Raw genomic sequence first — 18,428 nt, 5'->3', positions numbered from 1 at the left:
GGTCTGTTGGAAAATTGTAATCCTTTTGACTAAATAAGATAATGCTTATAAAATGCTTATTAACCAGAGTTCTGGCATAGAGTAGACACTCAAGGAGTGTTAGTGATGATGATGATGATATTAGAAGCTGGACTTCCTTTCTCAGCCAGGCTGCCTAGAAGGAGAGAAAGACACTAAATATTCCCTTGGCATGTTTTCCCCTTCCAGATCCATCCCATTAGAAAATCCAGCACACGTGACTTCCATTTCTTTTTCCTAAATCCACAGCCTGTACAAGCAACTGAAAGTAATAAGCATAATTTAAATGCTGTGTCTTTCCTAATTAAAATCCATCCAGAAGGCGATGCCAGAGTTATTTTAGTCCATGTGGCAGAGGACATTCCATTATATTAATCCAGGCTTCTAAACAGAGTCCAAGGGGAGACGGGTCCGTGTGTGTGTACTTGCAGCATAAGTTTGGGGGTGCTACCAAGAATGCATAGTTGGCCCTGAACAGGTTGTAGGATATGAATTTTCAGAGGAAGCTGTTGATGGAGCCACTGGGAATTGCTTCCTGAGGCTCTTGAGGCTGGTGAGTAAGCCTGGAGTCTGTCTTGGCCCTTGTCGGTGGTTCTGAAGAAACACCGTGGAATGGCTTCTCCATGAGGAGACGCTGTCCCAGCTCTCCCCGCAGAGGCTCCACAACCTTGGCGTCTCTTCTTGGAAACACTGGTTGCCAGAGCAGCTGTGTCGGCCCGGCTTCCCCAGAAGAGACGGGAAAGCAAACAGGGAGCCCTCGGCTAACCCAAGGGCCTCTTTTCAGGGGACAACTCCCAAGAGCAAACCACACCAGAAACCAAATCCAGAGAGAAAGGAGACGACGATGGAAAAACAAGGAGGAAAGGAAGAGAAGGCAGAGAAATAGGAAGGGCAAAGTTTTGCTTTTCAAGGGCAAGAGGTTGTCTCTGTGTGGGAGGAGAGTTGGCTGAAGTATGAAGGCAGTTTGGGGCATGCTTTTCATTTTCAGAGGATTCTTCTTTCCCATCACCTGGCCCGGAGCCTTTGCTGTAACTGCTAATGGCTTTGAAATGCATCTCAGTGTAAGTTCTCATATTGATAAACGTGTTTTCTTCCTAACAGCTCTTTGGCCGTAATGCCACTGGAGATGGGGGTGTTTCTGCTCCCCAAATCAAGGTACAACCCTTAGGTGTTGAGGGTGGGAGAGGTGAAAGATGTTTAGCATGAATTTAGAAGCACTGCAATGGGGAAATAACTTACCCCTGGGTTGTAAATGTCTTAGAGAGCCCATGGTCAGCCCCGAATTCACCCAGCGTGGCACCCGGGCTGAGGAAGGTGTCCAGGTAAAGGGACCAGAGGTCCGACTTGCAGAGACTGTCAGACTCCAGCTCGGTGCAGGCAACACACCTGGGAGCTCCCGGGCCTCTGGGAGATGCAGAGGCTGAAAGAAATGAAGGACTTAAGTAGATCTGGGTGGTAGATAAGGTGGCCTGTAGGGAATGGGGACCAAGCACAAAGCTCCAGAGGACAAGGTGGGACTCTCTTTCCCGGGCAGATACCCAGGAACAGTCCAGAACAGCCCACAGATCAGTGGTGACTTGTGGCCGGCTCAGAGAACTGAGAATACCCCCCATTACCGTAGGACTCCTAAGTTCCGCCCCCACCCAGACACAATCTGGAGAAAGAGAAGGTGGAGAGAGATCTTGAGGGAAACTGCCCTGGACATTTGTATCTTGAAGTGATTGAATTCTTAACCCAAAGACATCAAGTGGAATGGAAAAGGCAGTTTTAAATGGGAAAAGAAGAAATTATATTTAATTGGCCAATTAAAGTTTTCTGGGACTCAAATAAAGATGAAATCAATTATAGATCTTTTTAAGAGCTGCGTTTTCCCCCCACCACTGAATTGCAGTGTAAAAATTTTGACCTCTCTATAATAATGACCTTACACAACCACAAATAGATTTAAAGCATACAAGTAATTTTCACGTACGTTATCTTTTTTGAACCTCACATCAAAACAAAATAGATGTTCTTATTCCAACTTTACAGATGCAGAAAACAGAGGCTCAGTGATGCTAGGAGCCTTATCCAAGTTCAACAACATAGAGGAGGGCCTCTTCCACGCCCATTTCAACTACGAGCTGCAGATTCTCAGTCTAAATAGTGGTTTGCAACCAGGGCCATTTCTGGAGACAATTTGGTGGTCATGCCTTGCGGGGGGGAGTGCTGCTGACATCTGGAAGGGAGAGGCCAGGGGTGCTGTCACATATCCTACAACGCACAGGGTGGCCCTCACAGGAAAGAATTTTCTGGGCTAAAATGTCAGTAGTGTGGAGGTGGAGAAACCCTCTCATACAGGGGATTCCAAGGGAGGATACTGTATCTCTCCTTTCACACCGTAAAAATGGACAAGGACCCACAGCCAAGGCGATTACAAGTTAATAGGGAAGACACAACTAATAAACTGTAACCGGCCAGAAACATAGCCTCATAGGCGCTTCATTTCCAAGATGCTGTGAGGGTTGGGTGAGGCAAGTCTTGGAGGATTGAAAGGGAATTGTGTTCACCATGGAGGGGAGGGGGGCTCAGGAGGAGGGGGCGGGGGGGGGGGGAGCAGAGGAGGGGGTGGGGGAGTACCCAGGGATGTACTCAGAATGGGTCATTTTTAGCCTCCTTTCCTCTGTACAACACAACTATTTTAAAACCAATAATAATGGCAGAAAACTGTGAAATTTTTCTTTCCTTGAATATCCCACACATCATGTCAATAACAACAACAAAAAAATATAGGGAAAAAGGAGAAGGGTACCAGATGAATACTTTTAAAAATTATATCGATATATTTTCTTGTAAAGGAAAGAAAGCATACACCCCTATGTTTTATCTGTTCCAATTAATGAAGAATAATATTACAAATTCTATGTTTGTCCCTTAACTTCTGTAGATTTGTCAGTGTTTCTGTCAAAATTAGTCTTTGCAAACTCATGTTCAGTAACCAGATTTGTCAGGGCTATTTTCTTCACTCCTGGTCGATCAAACAATTTTTTTTTTTTTACCAGTTTTAATTCTAAAATTTTCTATCACACAAAGTAACGATTTACAAACAGGAATTTTACTATCTTCATCAGGGCAAGTTTGGCAGATACATAAAATATCTCACTTCTCAGTAAATTCCAGAAATTGCAGTACTTTCCATGTTTTTGTTTCCCTTCAGGATTTATCTAACAACATTCCAAAATCTCCACAGTTGAAAATTTCCACTAAAATACCTCCAGCAGAAAAATCCGTCGTAATTCCTATTGTATTTGGTAAAAACTGAAAAATTTTCTACCATAGAAACAGAGAAAATGGCTGAAAAACAGAGAACATTGACATTATCATTTTAAAAATCACTTCAGGGGCACCCAGGTGGCTCAGTCAGTTAAGCATCTGCCTTGGGCTCAGGTCATGATCCCGGGGTCCTGGGATCAAACCCCGCATTGGGCTCCCTGTTCACTGGGGAGTCTGCTTCTCCCTCTGCCCCTCCCCTCTGCTCATATTCTCTCTCTCTCTCTTTCTCTCAAATAAATAAAATCTTTAAAAAAATAAGATAAATAAAAATCACTTCAAACAATGTACCTCTTACTGTCTACACCCAGGGCTAATCCATCCTCCTCCCCGCCCCCCACCAGCCGTTTGTATGCATCTGTCCATGGACTCCAGGTTTAGGGGAAGGATCAGTGTGCAAAGGCAGGCTTCAGGGAAGCACAGTGTTCGGAGATCAGATTGTTTTTTTACTTTTAAACTTTGTGGGTTTTTTTTTTTTTTTTAACTCTGCCCAAAGAATATAAAAACACAGAAATACAGGGGTGCCTGGGTGGCTCAGTTAAGTATCCCTCATTGGGTCATGATCTCAGGGTTGTGAGATCAAGCCCTGGGTGGGGCTCTGCTCTTACGCTTGGAGCCGAGTCTGCTTGGGATTTTCTGCCTCTCTCTCCCTCTCCCTTTGCCCCTCCCCCATTCGCCTGCTCACGCTCTCCCTCTCTCTCTCAAATAAATAAATAAATAAATAAATAAATAAATAAATAAAATCTTTTTAAAAATACAGGAATGCATTAAAGAATAAGGATTATACATTGCATTTGTTAGAATTAGGTTTGGTTGTGATCCATACCTAGTCTCTGCCCTCAAAGATGCTGACATCTTTTGCGGACAGAGGTATCATTGTAGGGAGTTAGTCATCGCAAGAGAGGGGTGGCTAGAGAGCTTGGGTTGGAAGTGGGGTGAGGTTCAGAGGAGGGAGTGGCTGCTTCCAGCCAGGAGGCTAGAGATTTCATGGGAAAAGTGACATTTCAAGTTGTCTTAAAGAATGGGTAGCATTTGGACACTTAAAGACCTTGCTTAGAAGACAGCGTGCCGAGGGAGTTGGGCTCTTCCTGCCTCCACCTATCCACTGGCAAAGCAAGGATCAGATCATCTTTGCCCCTTGGGTCCACATGGAAAACAGCAAAAGAGAGATAGGGTGCTTGCTCTGTTGAAGGAGGGGTCGCTATACTTGTAATTCACTGTGTGTGACATGCAGCAAGTCACTTTCCTTCCCTGGACAATGTTCTTGTCTGAAAAATGCAAGGATTTGCCAGACGAAATATCTCAAAGGGATCCTCTGACTCAGACATTACTGTGTGATCCCGAAAGTGCCTTGGGGTGGATTTCTGCCAATGGGAACAGTGCTTCCTGTTCACACAGACACTTCGGTGAATGGGGATTGCTTAAGAGAGTCGACCATGGTGTTTGCAAGTCACAGTCAGGCGGCCGGGAAGTCTGGGCTTCTCCTGTCCCATCCATCTGCCTGGAGCCTTGAATCTCCACCCTTGAGTTTCCTACGGTCTTTCCCACCTCAATTCCACATTCACCCACTCACATCCCCCTCCACTACCACACCCAGGAGGGAGGAGGGTAAGGGCGGGGGGCGAGGTAGGAAGAGCAAGCCCATCTCGGTGCATAAATAGCTCCAAGCCAGGCTTCCCGCTGAGAACTCTGAGACCAAGGGAAGACTCATCTTTCTGCTCCCCCACCTCCTCTCCGCTTTTAAGTTGCTTCTCCTCTATTTCTGAGATTCATCTTCTTTCAGAGGAAAGAAAGGCACTTTGGTCTTTTAAGGGTACCTTTTCATGAGGCTTTGGTATGCGTCCACTTCCCTCTGTAGTCCTGGGGAAGCGGTGGGGGGCCCGGGAAGCTGAAAGAAGGGTGAAGGGATTTCTGCAATGCCTCCTGCCTGGACTGGAGGAAGTAAAGAGGCTGGAGGACAGGGAGGGGCGTCTTTGGGCTGTCTCGGGAGCCTTGTCAAAGGACACTCATTTTTCAAAGCTAGGAACAGAAAAGATAGGAAGAGGAGAATAAGGTTATAGGTGGGGAAGATTCATTTTAGGAAAGGCAGCCCTATCTCTGATGAAAATCAACCGGGTTCTGGGTTCTCCCTCACCAGTCATGACCTTTGATCTCAGAGGTGGTGGGGAGAAGCACCCTGGCCAAGGCATTTATTATTTTCTTATTTATTCAGAATTCATTACGTGTAGCTGAGGAAGTTGGGGTGTGTTTGTAGGGCACTGAAGAGACGCAGGCAATGGGCCAAGGTCAGCACACGCCCCCTGAGGGAACGGAGGGATGTCAAAATATACTTTGCAGCACAGACTGTCCCCTGCTCTCTGAATCTGGGCAAGGCTTGCTCTGGCTAACCCTCAGTTTCCTTATTTATTCGACCCTGAGCACCTCGCAGGGGTGCTGAAAGGGCTGAGGTGAGAAACAGGTGAGAGAACGTTCCGCTGTGCAAGGGTGTTCAGACATGGCGGGAGCCTCATCCCAAGGGAGGGCATCCTTTCCCCTCCCCGAGTGTGTCCTCCTCCAGTGAGACATTCATGAGGATGTCTTTCCTTCCTCCAGAGCACCTCTCAAGGCTCTGGACGCTGCCGAGGGACAGGGACGGGAAGGAAACACGGGTTGTAGCTGCGCCCTGGGGACTCCTGCTGGAAGCCCATCTTCACTACCCCGGGAGAACCTCACCGGCCCCACCTGGCTGGGGACTGCATGCTCCTATGGAAGGGCGCAGATTCCCACGCTTCACATCCTGGGCTTCATTCTCAGTGGTGGCTTCAGAATTTCTAGCTGGAGGTGGTTTGGGGCTGCAATCTATTTGGGTGGTGGGGGTACGTCTAGAAGAACTTGAAGCCATGTTAGTAAAGCAAGCATCCTGGGGTTACGTAAGCACATGCACATTTGGGGAGGCTTTCATGAATTAGTGATTATGGGGTTCAATGTCCACGATGCTCCTCCACTCTATCAGTTTATCTCGGAGTGAAGATTAAAGGTGGAATATGGTTCTTAGGTGCAAGATTGATGTTACTGCACGAGCTGTAGACAAAAGTTTGCAAACCTAGGGTGAACTCCAGGCTCCACCAACAACCGTCCGATGCCTCATCGTAAATAAGGGCAGTAGATGCGAATTCCCTGAGATTCCCTTCTCAAGCCACTCCCTCTCTACAAGTAAATCTAACCTCAGGGATTAAAGTGCCAAATGCCTCAGCACATCGCATTGCTCATTTGACTTTCAAAGGCCAGAGAGAGGACGTGAACCTGGGGCTACTCCCAGGAGCTTCTTATTTATCTCCTGCAAGGTCTAGGTAGAAGGGGGGGGGGGGGGCGGAGGCATTGGGGGTTGGGCAGAGCGAGGGAAATAACTAACAACTTGAGTAGCTAACGCTCCAGGTTGCTAGGTGCTTTATATATGTTATACTGCTTTTGCAACCAGCACCGAGATGGCATCAAATGACCCCGAGGCTCAGAAAGACTAAGTATAACGTTACCAGCTAAAAATGGCTTCTCTGTAGTGAGTGCTCGATGAGTATTTGTTTCTTGAATAAATGGATGCCAGGGCTTGAACCCAGGTTTGACTCAGCTCCAAAACCTGTACCGTTTCCAGGCTGTACCCTCAAGCCCAGCTTAAAGAGCAGCACAGTGACTGACCTGCAAATGCTGCATGTCTCTGGTGAGCTTGGTCTGAAGAGACAGCATTTAGAGGCACCTGGGTGGCTCAGTGGGTTAAGTGTCTGTCTTCGGCTCAGGTCATGATCCTGGGGTCCTGGAATCGAGTCCCGTGTCAGGCTCCCTGCTCAGTGGAGTCTGCTTCTCCCTCTGCCTGCCATTCCCCCTGCTCATGCTCTGTCTCTCTCTCAAATAAATAAATTAAAAAAAAAAAAGATGGCATTTAGCAGAAACTCTTTTGAGACCGTGCACCAAAACACCAGCGAGGACTTTAGCGCTCCTGCTATGCTAATGAAACATACCGCAAAGCACTGTGGTTGATTCCAGCCCAAGGAAATTTTTAAAAAGCTAGCTTCTCATGGCACCCGAGGTTGCAGGAAACAGAAGCCTACTCAAATTAGCCCAATAAAAGGTGTGGTGGTGGTGGAAGAAATTATAATACTGGAGATCATACTGAATCCAAGGGAGGCTGAACGATTAAACATCCAGAAGGGCAGGAATCAGGGAGACCCAAGGACTTTGCAGGATTACAAAGATCTTTACTAATTTGCATGCCCTCCTCCACTGATTTATTCAGTCCCTCCAGGGTACTCTAGAGGAGCGTTTTGCAAACTGCCTGCGCGCACAGGCATCACCTGGAGATCTTGTTAAAGTGCAGATTCTGACTCGGTAAGTCTGGGCTGGGACCTGAGACCCGACGGTTCCCTCCAGCGCCCAGGTGCTGCTGCTGATGTATGACCCGCACTTGGGGAGTAGCGAGGACTGAGGTCACTGATTCACCAGCTGCAGTCGGAATCACCTGAGACATTTTTTTTACCACGGCCCCTGGATTCCACCCTTCCCAGCAGATTCTGATACAATTGGTTTGAAGTATGACCTGAGGATTAGGATTTGTTTTTTTAAGTGTCTAAATGAGCAGCCAAGTTTGATTGGACGGAGCCGCTTCCCTGAGGTTAGATGTCCCTCCTGGTTCAGGCCCCTGTGGACGGATATGGGGCTTGTGAAGTGCAAGCCTATCAGCCACGCTCGGGACTGTGTGGGGCCAATGGGCAAGGATCCGCATGTCTGGGACAATAAATTACTTGGAGTCCAATAAGTGTGAGTACAAATTCTGGCATTCCCATTTTTTAGTTGGATGTTTGGCTCCAGAAATTCTGGGTTTGGAACTCTTTAACCCTTAGTGTTTTGTTTGTTTTTTAAGTGAAAAGTGGAGGCTATGATGTCTGAGCCACATCCCCGAGGGTCTTTGGAGTTGTTCAACCAGGGGACTCAGGGGAGAATGAACTGGGAGAGCTGTCTAAGGAGGACAGGCTGGCCTTCCACGCAGAATTCTGCGAGTCTCAGGTTGTGCCGGCGTGGTTATTTTTACAAGCTCCCCCGGGGGACCCTTGTGTGCACCTCTCGCTGTGAACCATTGATCAACTGAGATCATGTCATGAAACGTTCGAGCTGTCCTTGACTCTTCTACCAAACCCCGTGGATTCCAGCTCCCCTAAATAGCTCTTGAATCTATCCATCCATCTCATCCCTAGAGCCTTATTCAGAGAATAATGTAGAAAGTTCCCTCAGCCTCCAACTCTTCCTAATTCCCTGCAATCCATCTTCTCAGTAGCTCCCAGTATCATCTTTCTAATACAAGAACTGCTTATGTCATTCTCCCGATCAGGAAGAAGTCCAAAGGCCTTAAAGTGGTGTGCAAGGACATTCATGGTCTGGCCATACCTCATTTCCCGTCGCTGTCCCCCTCAGACCCCGCACTCCAACAGTCCTATTGCTCCCAGGAGAGTTCTGTTCTCTCAACCTCTGTGCTACTGCTTGGAATGTCCCTCCCCATCTTTTCCTGACAAACTCCTGCTTTTCCTCTCCCTCTCCACCATCCCCTTCCCTGCAGGGCCCTCCCACACCCATTCTGCTCCCCATCAGAGGTGGAGGGAGGCTTAGGGCCAGGTCTGTTTTATGAATCTTAGGGTATATTTCAAAAGAGGAAGTGCCCAAAGAAAGTTACTCAAAAGCTATCATTCTAGCTCTGTGAATATATATTCATTTAGTAACGAATCAAACATCCGAATTTGAGGCCCTTCAAAAATGCAAGACCTGGCGGAATGACCTCAAGCTGCGGGTGTCAGCGTCTGAGCACCATTCAGTACACGGGTTAAAATAAAGGTCTGCAAGGTCCCGACAATATCCAAGGCAGCATAGTTGGGCTTAAAATTAGCGATGCTTCCCGAGTTTTATGTCTATGAAATCCATCTCAGAAACACAGTTTGGAGGCGCCTGGGTGGCACAGCGGTTAAGCATCTGCCTTCGGCTCAGGGCGTGATCCTGGCGTTATGGGATCGAGCCCCACATCAGGCTCCTCCGCTATGAGCCTGCTTCTTCCTCTCCCACTCCTCCTGCTTGTGTTACCTCTCTCACTGGCTGTCTCTCTCTGTCAAATAAATAAATAAAGTCTTAAAAAAAAAAAAGAAACAGTTTGGCTCATGAAGTGGCCGCACTCTCCCCCGTTTCCTCAGCCACGTAGAACCGGGAGGGCTCGAAAACATAGCAGTGGCTCTTGAATCAAGTATTTGCAGAATGAAGATGCATCCACGAAAATACGCAACACAGGGTCCGACTCTGTTGCAGCACATCACCCACGAAATCACATCAAGGAATATTCATGAACAATCGCTATTATTGCTACAAAAAGCAAATATCTGTTGAGTCCGTATTACACTCTGAGCCTGTGCTCACTTAACCCTAGTAACAACTCTACAAGGAGAGGACTGTGATGCCCATTCTACAGATAAAACAGGGTGATTTGGTGAATCGTCCTCGTCACATGGATGGTGCGTAACGGATCTGGGATTCCAGTCCCGGCTCGCCTGCTCCCTGCTCACCCTCCCAGCCACGGCACCTGCCTTCTGCCTTTGCTGAGCACCGAACTGAAACCGTGGAGTGGAGTGGTACAGAACACAAACTCTCAAATCAGGCTTTCTGCCTGGGTTTAAATTCTGCTGACTTCCTTTCTGGAGCCTGTTTTTCATCTGCAAAACAGGGATAATAATACCACCTATTTCGTAGCATAAGGATTAAATGAGATGTGGCAGGTTGAGGGTTTAGGACTCAGTGACTGTGTGAGTTTTTCCTATTGTATCCTGGCACTGAGCCAGGCTTTGCCGGATGAAAAGAAGCTGGAGAGAGGGGCCTTTGGACCCAAGTCCTCACTGACTCAAAGCCCAGAGAGGCAGAGGAATCTCGCCACCTTCTTCACTCGGGCCTTTCTTCTCTAAAAGGTCCTTTTGATTTCTTAGCAAGAAGCCATCTCCCGACTACAAAGGCAAGATTTCAGTAATCCTCACCGAGTTCCTGGCTAAAGATGCCCAAAGAGACTTCTAAGCCAGTGATTTTCAAAGAGGGAACTTAATTCATATACTTTGAAGAGGGGGGCTTGATGGTCGGGCAGTTTGTTATATTTTAATTGAATGGATGAGCCATCCCACATGGGCAGCATGTGATGGGCCCCGGGGACTGAGCACTTGTGAATGACAGGGCTTCCTCTCGGGTCCTGCCATCTTGGAGGCCAAAGCCTCTCCAGGCATGGGGAGGCAGTCCTCTCCTCTAAGAGATTTGAAGATGCCAAATATAAAATTGGTTGCCCAAAGAGAATCTTAAGGTCATTGTACCTACTCCCCTGAGAGAGGAGAAAGCTGTTTGATGATGAAAGTAGAGGGTGTCTGGGTGGCCCAGTCAGTTAAGCATCTGCCTTCGGCTCAGGTCATGATCCCAGGATCCTGGGATTGAGTCTCGCATCAGGATCCCTGCTCAGCGGGGAGTTCGCTTCTCCTTCTCCCTCTACCCCACCCCCTGCTTGTGCATTTGCATGCGCGCGTGCTTGCTCTCTCTCAAATAAATAAAATCTTTAAAAAAAGAAAGAACGTAGAGCTGAGCCATCACTTGTAACCGCTCGATCTAAATGGGAAGATGCGACGGGGTGGATGGATGCCCACCGACCTATGTACAAAGCTCTGATCTCTTAGGGGTGTCACAGTGTGAAGCCACATCTGTGTAGCATCCTTCATTCCCACACCTCCAGCCACCTGCTCCCTCTTCTGAGCAGAATTGTGTTCTGTCCTCTTTGAAGAAACAAATGGCCTGAGATGCTGAATTGGAGAAATGGCTCCCGGCCCACTGTCCCCTCCCCGGGCCCCCTTAGCAGATATTTGTTGAGGCCGATGATGGGCCCGACACTATGCATTTGTTATGAAGTCATCCCTGCAGCCCTCAGAGCTGGCGATTATACCTTCATTTCACAGGTGAGGTGATCTGGGTTAAAAATGCGTAGTGCTGCACAAGGTCACACACCTGCTAAGTGACAGATTTGAATCACCGAGCTCCTCACCACAGAGTCCCCTTCTCTCATGCCCAAGATGCTGCGCTCCTTGGCCCGGGCTGCAGCGCACGCGGTGCCAGTGTTCGGGGCTCCCCAGGTGCGTCTGATGGGCTGCCAGGGCCGGGCACCGCTGTGCTGCTTCAGCCTTCCTAGAAATCCGCGAATGGGGTGTTTGTTCCATCTTGCATCACAGAGTCCCTGGAGGAGTGGGGGAAGCTGTGGCTCTCCCCTATAGAAAAATAAATATGTTTATACACAAAAAGTTGCATGCAATTTCAGGTAATTATGGAAATTTTGAAGCTTCTGCATGGATCCCCCAAGAAGCATGAACTCAAATGAAGGTCAAGTCTGTAAATCTTTGTTTCCAGTTCCTCAGCCACACATGGGAGTAGCTGGAAGCCTTGAAACAGTTCATTTTCTTCCTACGGACTCAGAGTTGCTGGATTTGTAGTCCTGGACTATGGTCCCAGTTGATTCTTACACATCCAACCAATCTTTGGACTGGTTTTGGGGAACCGGCTCTCTAACTGATGCCCATCCAATGGCCCAGAATTCATCTCTGTCCCTTCTACCTATATAATGCACGACAAGTTGCTTAACCTCACAAACCTTCTCTTTCATAAAATGGGAATAACAATAATAGCCCCCACCTCGTAGAGTTGATATGGGATTAAATCAGATATTCCATGTAAGTGTTTAGCATAGTGTCTGGCACAGAAGTACTCAATAAACCGTAAAGTATCATGGATTTCATGGTATTATTATTTATCATCGATGGGATTAATCTCTGCATATGGTCTCTTGGGTGATAGGATAGGGAACAGAATCTAATTTCTAGTAGACTGTCAACAAAAATACATGAAAGGAAGGAAAAAATTCAAAGTTTATTAAGCATTAAGAATAACAGACAGATAAAGGTTTGGACTCACAGCATGAACACCACCAATATCATGGTGTGCCATGAAACTGACCTCATGGGAATTTGTGCCTGTTGAACAGATTCACCTTTGTGATGTTGCCAAAAGGATAATGCTTATGGTTATTGTTCCATTTGGTAAGGTGCTCCCAAATTATGATTTGACTTAAATATTCACACACACACACACACACACACACACACACACACACACACACACACACACTGCTCTACACACCCTTGGCCCTCTGCAAAATGTACTGACTTCAGTTACCAAGTCTAATCCAATCAAGATCTAGGATAAGGCTTTGCTCATTTTTAAAATGACATTATTAATTGTAGAAAACCAGGAGGAGACCACAGCCTCTCCAGGGAGGCCCAGGAGCCCTCAGCAGGAAGCTGGCACCCTGGGAGCAGAAGAGGTCTACCACATACACAGTCTCCCATCACCTGCAGCTTGCTGACCCCGGGTTAAGTCCCGGCCTCTGCACTCCACTCATGCAAGCAGGCCAAGCCAGCCTGCCTTGCGATTGCTCTGATTAACTCTGCTAAAGTGTGAGTTTTCCTAAAAGGAACATTAGGGGGGAAATTAGATAAACTACCAGAAAAAAACCAAGCATTACTCTGCATGTTATGGAATGCCCATTGTTTTACTCAAGGTGGTGGGGGGAGGTGGAAGAGAGGGGCTCCACCTAGAATTCCTTTTGACTCTTCCAAAATCAGACCCAAGACCTTTCAAACGCACATTTAGAATTATTGTGTGTCCCTCACAAAACCAGAGACGACTCCCTGAAGGAACCTGTGGGCTATCTAGTACGGCGCCCTAGCCACCCAAATCCCATCTGCCCTCTCCCGGAACCAACGGTCATTCTGCTTTGAGGGATGGCCTCCCACAGGCCTGTCGCACCGGAGGATGAGAGGCCCATCACAGTCTTGCCCATTGGGTGTTTTGAACGGTCAGAAGGTGGCCACTTTCTCGAAAGGAGGAAGCGATCACGTACAGCCCTCCCACCCGCTCCCTCCAGCCCAATGGCGTGAGCGGCAGGCCAGGCTGATCTGTTTCTGCCTTCCTCTGCAAGTCTAGTCCACAGAAACGACAGCGCGACCTTGTCAGGAAGTCCCAGGGCCGCTCCTTCCAGATTGTGTCTAAATGATGTTGGCATGATATGGTTTGGATTCATTTTTAATGGCCAAGTAATTAATCTCCGAGAGATGCTTATGATGAAAAGGTGAAAAATGACAACAGGACTTTTAATAGCCGCAGTCTGCAGAATTCATTTGACCCTGGTTGATCCGCGTCATTCCGCATCGGGCTATGGCTTCCCACGCCATTTAGCAGAACTGCCTTATTTACTGGTTAATCGCGCTAGACAGAAAGCAGGGAGTCCGGGAATGAGTGTTCATGTGCGTGTGGTGACAATGACCTACATAAAAGGCATGCGGACAGACTCCAAAGTTTCTTAAATTTTAAGATGAGGTAGGTTTTCTGAAACCTCTCCTGGCACACCAAACAATGAGTTTTACTATGATCTTGTTATTTCTTCCGCAGAGAACATTTGCGAGCCTCCTTTGATACAAAACACCTAATTCCAAGAACGACCAGTGCTCAAATATAGTTTTCTCAGCTACCATTTCATACAGCAGTGAACTTGGATGGTCCACAGTGCACCGCTTCTCCACTAAAAGATACTGCCTGTCTTTGTTTTAGTAAGGACTGCCCCCACTTAATCATTCCGCCGCCACTGGTCTTTTTACCTATAAAAACGCCAACCCTGAGCGACCCCCTGTGTCTCTTACTGAATACGGCTTAGTCACGTCTGCTTCAGAACCTAGCCGAAGGTCTTACTTATTGCACCAACTGTATACCTGAACAATGCATGTCGATTCTGATGCTCTCCCACTTCCCACCGTCATCTGTGGCCCGGGACAAAACGAATACCTAGTAGGAATATCCTACTGGCCAGGTTTCCCAAGACTAGGACACCATGGCGGAAGCTTTGCTGGAGGACTGACCAGGAGACCACCAGGTCACTGAAGAATTAGGTACTCTGGAGGCAGGAGACTAGAAAATCCCGTTGATGAAAAGGTGTTTTAATCTAGCACAAATTGTTTCTTTGCAATCACAGCAGAATCTCTTGACATTACACAACTTTGTGAAACAAAAGAACAATCGTCTTTAAAGTCAAAACACCTATCAGATTAGAAACCATACACGTAACAACGATATCAACCTTATATTGCATAAGACGCACGTGCCCACAGAGGAGAACAGAATTGTTTGGGGTGCTTGCAGTGATATTTCATTCCAGGAACTCATAACTTTGAAGTGAACATTTTCGTGGCAGATGCTTTTCCTAAAAAAAACACTGTATCATCCAATAAATATTTGACTAACATCCACTTTGTGCTTTTGGGTGACGTTAACTGACTTCTTTCTGAGACCTAATAGGAAACAAGAAAGCTCCTTCCATATTTTAGAGCGGGATTCGTCACACCAAGCTTCGATACTGTCATAAAATTTTAATTTAAAGCAAAAAACATGCTGATGTATCAGTGATAGGCTTAAAATATTAAAGACTTCAAAAACCCCCAAGCGCTTCTTCTCTGTACAACATTGATGAATATATATCTTTGCTATATAATTTTAAAACATGGAATAGTTTTCCTTTTCTCTTTGCTATATATAATATATGTCTTCCAAAATACATTGTCAGTATTTATATCTGAAAAATACTGTACAAAAAAGAACTTCCTATAATTACTCTGTATAAACATTAAACAATTTAATAATCTCTCCTTTTGGTCTATAGTAAACATTTAAATTGATTGGATTAACCACAGTTTGTGACAACACCATCCTCTTCTGAGATACACCAGTGTCTTTTACATTCATTTTTCAGAAGTCCACTTTATAAGAGCACATACGTTCAGAAAGCAAACAGAAAATAAGAAACATAAGCTCCAGAATCATTAATTTATGAAGCATTCAAAAACGACACCACTAGGAAAAAGGGTCTTACAAAACATCAACTTCTTAACTTAATTAACTGATTTTTAAAAACAGCAAGGTATAATTCACAAAAATATATATATTACAAAAAAATGGGGAAAACTGAATCTTAAGTAATTGTTTTGAGTATCAAGAGGGATATGGAAAAAGGTAACTAGAAAAGTGGGAGGGTGGGGGGACGGGAGAGGGGAGAAAACAAAACCAAACATATCGATGTCAAAAGCTCTTCCAAGATGCAATTTTTTTTTGGCTCCTACACTGATAAGTTAACCCCTCGTTCTGAGACCTGGCATTTCCCTCTGCTTCCCTGTCCTGGGGATGTTCTGGGCATGCTCAAATGCATTACTGTAATTTTTGTGTTTTAAAAGACAGTGAAATTCTTAGGTAGGGAACATATCCTATGTCCACTAGTAATACTCAGGCAGCATGCTCTAGCGTACCATAGGATTATTGCTTTAGGTACAGACGGTGCAAAAACACACTCTGTGTTCTAGAATAGTACTCTTACTTATCTGGGGTTGGTAGAATTAAAAGGAAACTTAGTAGATAGCAGTAAGTAAATATGGGATCTAATAAATCTAAACAGCACTTTAAATTTGAAGACAGTTATCACCAAAACTGAAAATATGAGGAAAGCAACCTATAACCGAGAGAGAGAGAGAGAGAGAGAGAGAGAGAGAGAGAGAGAGCTGCAGTGTAGTGCTAAGTGATTTCTGTGCACCTTATTAGCATGGTAACTTACAGATTAAACAGAAACGAGAGCTCGTAGTCTTGACAACTGAGATCTACTAGTTTACCAGGGCCCTGCTCGGTGAAGCCCGGCAGAGGGTCCTGGAAGAGTAGGCGGGAGCCACCGGGAGCGACGCTGGAAGGGGCAGGAGTGGAGAAGGAGGGAGGGAGGGGCAGGAGACCCCACGCGGGGGTGGGGGAGGTCTCCACAGTCCAGTAAAAACACGGCACCTTTCTTTTTCGGAACTGAAAGACGATGAGAGGGCTACCTTAACATGGCAAGTGCAAAGGCACGCGCGCGCCGCGGACCATACAGGAGCACAAGCACACGCGCGCGCGCACGGACACCAGAACGTGAGTCAGTTGTGTTTATGCCTCTGGTAAAGTGCTGATGTCAGAAAGGTTGCTTCGGGTGTGGTGCTATCAGGCGGGAAACACACTGTCCATCTATTCAAAAGCCAGCCCACAAAACCGCCATCCTACAGGGGCCCATGCCGGGCCTCGTACTTGGCAAGTATGTTCTTGCATTTGCCCAGCTCCTTCCGCAAGTCAGCCACCTCCTGGCGCAGGGCCGAGTTCTCCTTCTCCAGGAAGGACGCCCGGATTGCGATCTGGTTCTCCTTCAGCCGCCGGGCGTCGCGGGAGCGCTTGGCTGCCATGTTGTTCTTCCTGCGCCGGGCCCAGTACTTGTCGTCCTGCTCATGAGTCACAGGGGGAAGGAAACAAGACGTTAGATTTCAGCCGCGGAAGGGCTCGCGGTGGCGCCCGGGCACCAGGGACCCGGGCATCTCACCTCGCGTCTCCTTCCCTGACCGTCTGTGCATGTCCATCCGACACCACGGCCCGTGCGCCACGGCTTCCCTCCCGCTGCAAGGACGCGCCTGCACCTGTCACGGAGCGCCCCTCCTTCCTCTCTGCATGGCCCGACGAGGTGACCCCAGAGGCCGCAGGAACGCCAGTAGCTCACCTCACACCCTAAACTACCTTCAGATCTCTCTGCGTTCTTTGATGAAAGTGTTATTTTAAGAACCCTTTCCTTCCATGAGTGCTCGGATGCTTGTTGGTAGAAGCCCATAGGATGTGGTTGCAAGGCGACTTGGCAGTATGTATCAACTGTTGAAAGCACTACCATTGATGGAGCAGCTCCCGTTCCAGGGTCTCAGCCTCCTCCCATCTGCATGCGTGTGCACACAGACGCGGGCACAGAATTTTCCCTGTGGCATTGTTCCTCACAGAAAGAGCTAGGGGGAAACGAATCAGTAGGAGATTTAATAACTACATGATGACGGAGTCATACAAAAGGATACTCTGCAGCTGTTACAAATAATGATCCAGCTGAACCCAAAAGATGTTGACGATATACACTATGTGGGTGGAAACAACGGCAATTCGCTGATAAATATGTATGGCCTCATCCCACTTTGGTTAAAAAATGATAATACTGTATATTCATAGAAAGAGGCCCAGAAGGATTTATACCAAGCTATTAAAAGTGGTGACTCTACAAAGGGAATTGGAGGAGGGACGCCAAGGTGAGAGGTAGGATCTTTCACCTTTTCTATCCTTCTGACGCATATCCTGGTAATTAAAAAAAAAAAAAAAAAAAAAACAGAACACAAAAACTTCCACCTGCCACTGCTCATATTGCCACTGCTCACCAATATGCTCATATTGGTGGCTAGCATTTAAATAATTTACTGTCATTTCCTGTTTAACTGTTCTCTAGGCCTGAATTCGCCTGGGTACTACTTGAATGTGCATCCCGTCCTTTCCCCTTCATCATTGCTCCCCCTGCCAAAAGAAAAAATTTTCTGAAGACGAAGAAATGTAAATCTTCTTTTAGATCTTACCAATTCATCAATGGTGCCACCTGGTGTGTTTGGCAACCCTTTCTTTTCAAGGACTTGAAACAGCAAATCCCTCCATCCTAGGAGGGGTCACCCAGAATGGGTGGGTTGAGGCCAGTTCTTACCTTCCCCCAGGATTGCAAGGCACAGCTGGCCCTGGAGGAGGTCACATGGGTTGGGACCAAGGCTGCAAGGAAGGCCCAAGGTCAGTGGTGCCCCCATACCCGCCCATTACCCTCGGCAAACGTGTGCCCTGCAGAGACAGGAAGTGTGAGAGAGCGCGTATGCCCAGGCATGCGGCCATTCACAGTCTGGTACCGGTACCTTATTTATAAAGCACTCCCAGCCTTCTACATGTTTCATAATGATATGTAACAAAGTGAAAAAGCGATCTTCCTAATAGCTGCTTCCCAATAGCTGGTACTAGCATCCTTCTTTTAGAGAAGAAGGCTGTCCTTCGAAGAATAGCTGGATAAGTCAGCTCGGGGCAGGTGTGCTGCGGCCATTGGTGGGATTTGTCATTTGTGCTTGAGAAAG

The 18,428-nt window shown here is 47.0% G+C and overlaps 1 protein-coding gene and 1 long non-coding RNA gene across 5 annotated transcripts in view; one reads left to right on the top strand and one right to left on the bottom strand.

The window, feature by feature from the left end:
* Positions 1–256: 256 nt before the first annotated feature.
* LOC148107970 (uncharacterized) lies at positions 257–7,232 on the top strand. The gene is made up of 2 exons (XR_015721312.1): positions 257–1,079; positions 5,920–7,232. It is a non-coding gene; the product is annotated as an uncharacterized LOC148107970 (long non-coding RNA).
* Positions 7,233–14,375: 7,143 nt separating this feature from the next.
* HLF (HLF transcription factor, PAR bZIP family member) overlaps positions 14,376–18,428 on the bottom strand; it is a 52,129-nt gene continuing 48,076 nt past the window's right edge. The window contains exon 4 of one of the 4 annotated variants that reach the window (XM_045773007.2): positions 14,376–16,742. In XM_045773007.2, the coding sequence (XP_045628963.1) occupies positions 16,524–16,742 (219 nt within the window). In that variant the 3' untranslated portion in view covers positions 14,376–16,523. The remainder of the gene's footprint in view (positions 16,743–18,428) is intronic. The other 3 variants (XM_045773008.2, XR_015721310.1, XR_015721311.1) reach the window with 3 other exon arrangements.

This window comes from Ursus americanus, chromosome 23, assembly GCF_024610735.1.
Source record: "Ursus americanus isolate L20-20 chromosome 23, mUrsAme1.1.p, whole genome shotgun sequence".
NCBI lineage: Eukaryota > Metazoa > Chordata > Mammalia > Carnivora > Ursidae > Ursus > Ursus americanus.
Note: the sequence above shows the minus strand (reverse complement) of the source record. Positions and strands in the feature narration are given on the sequence as shown.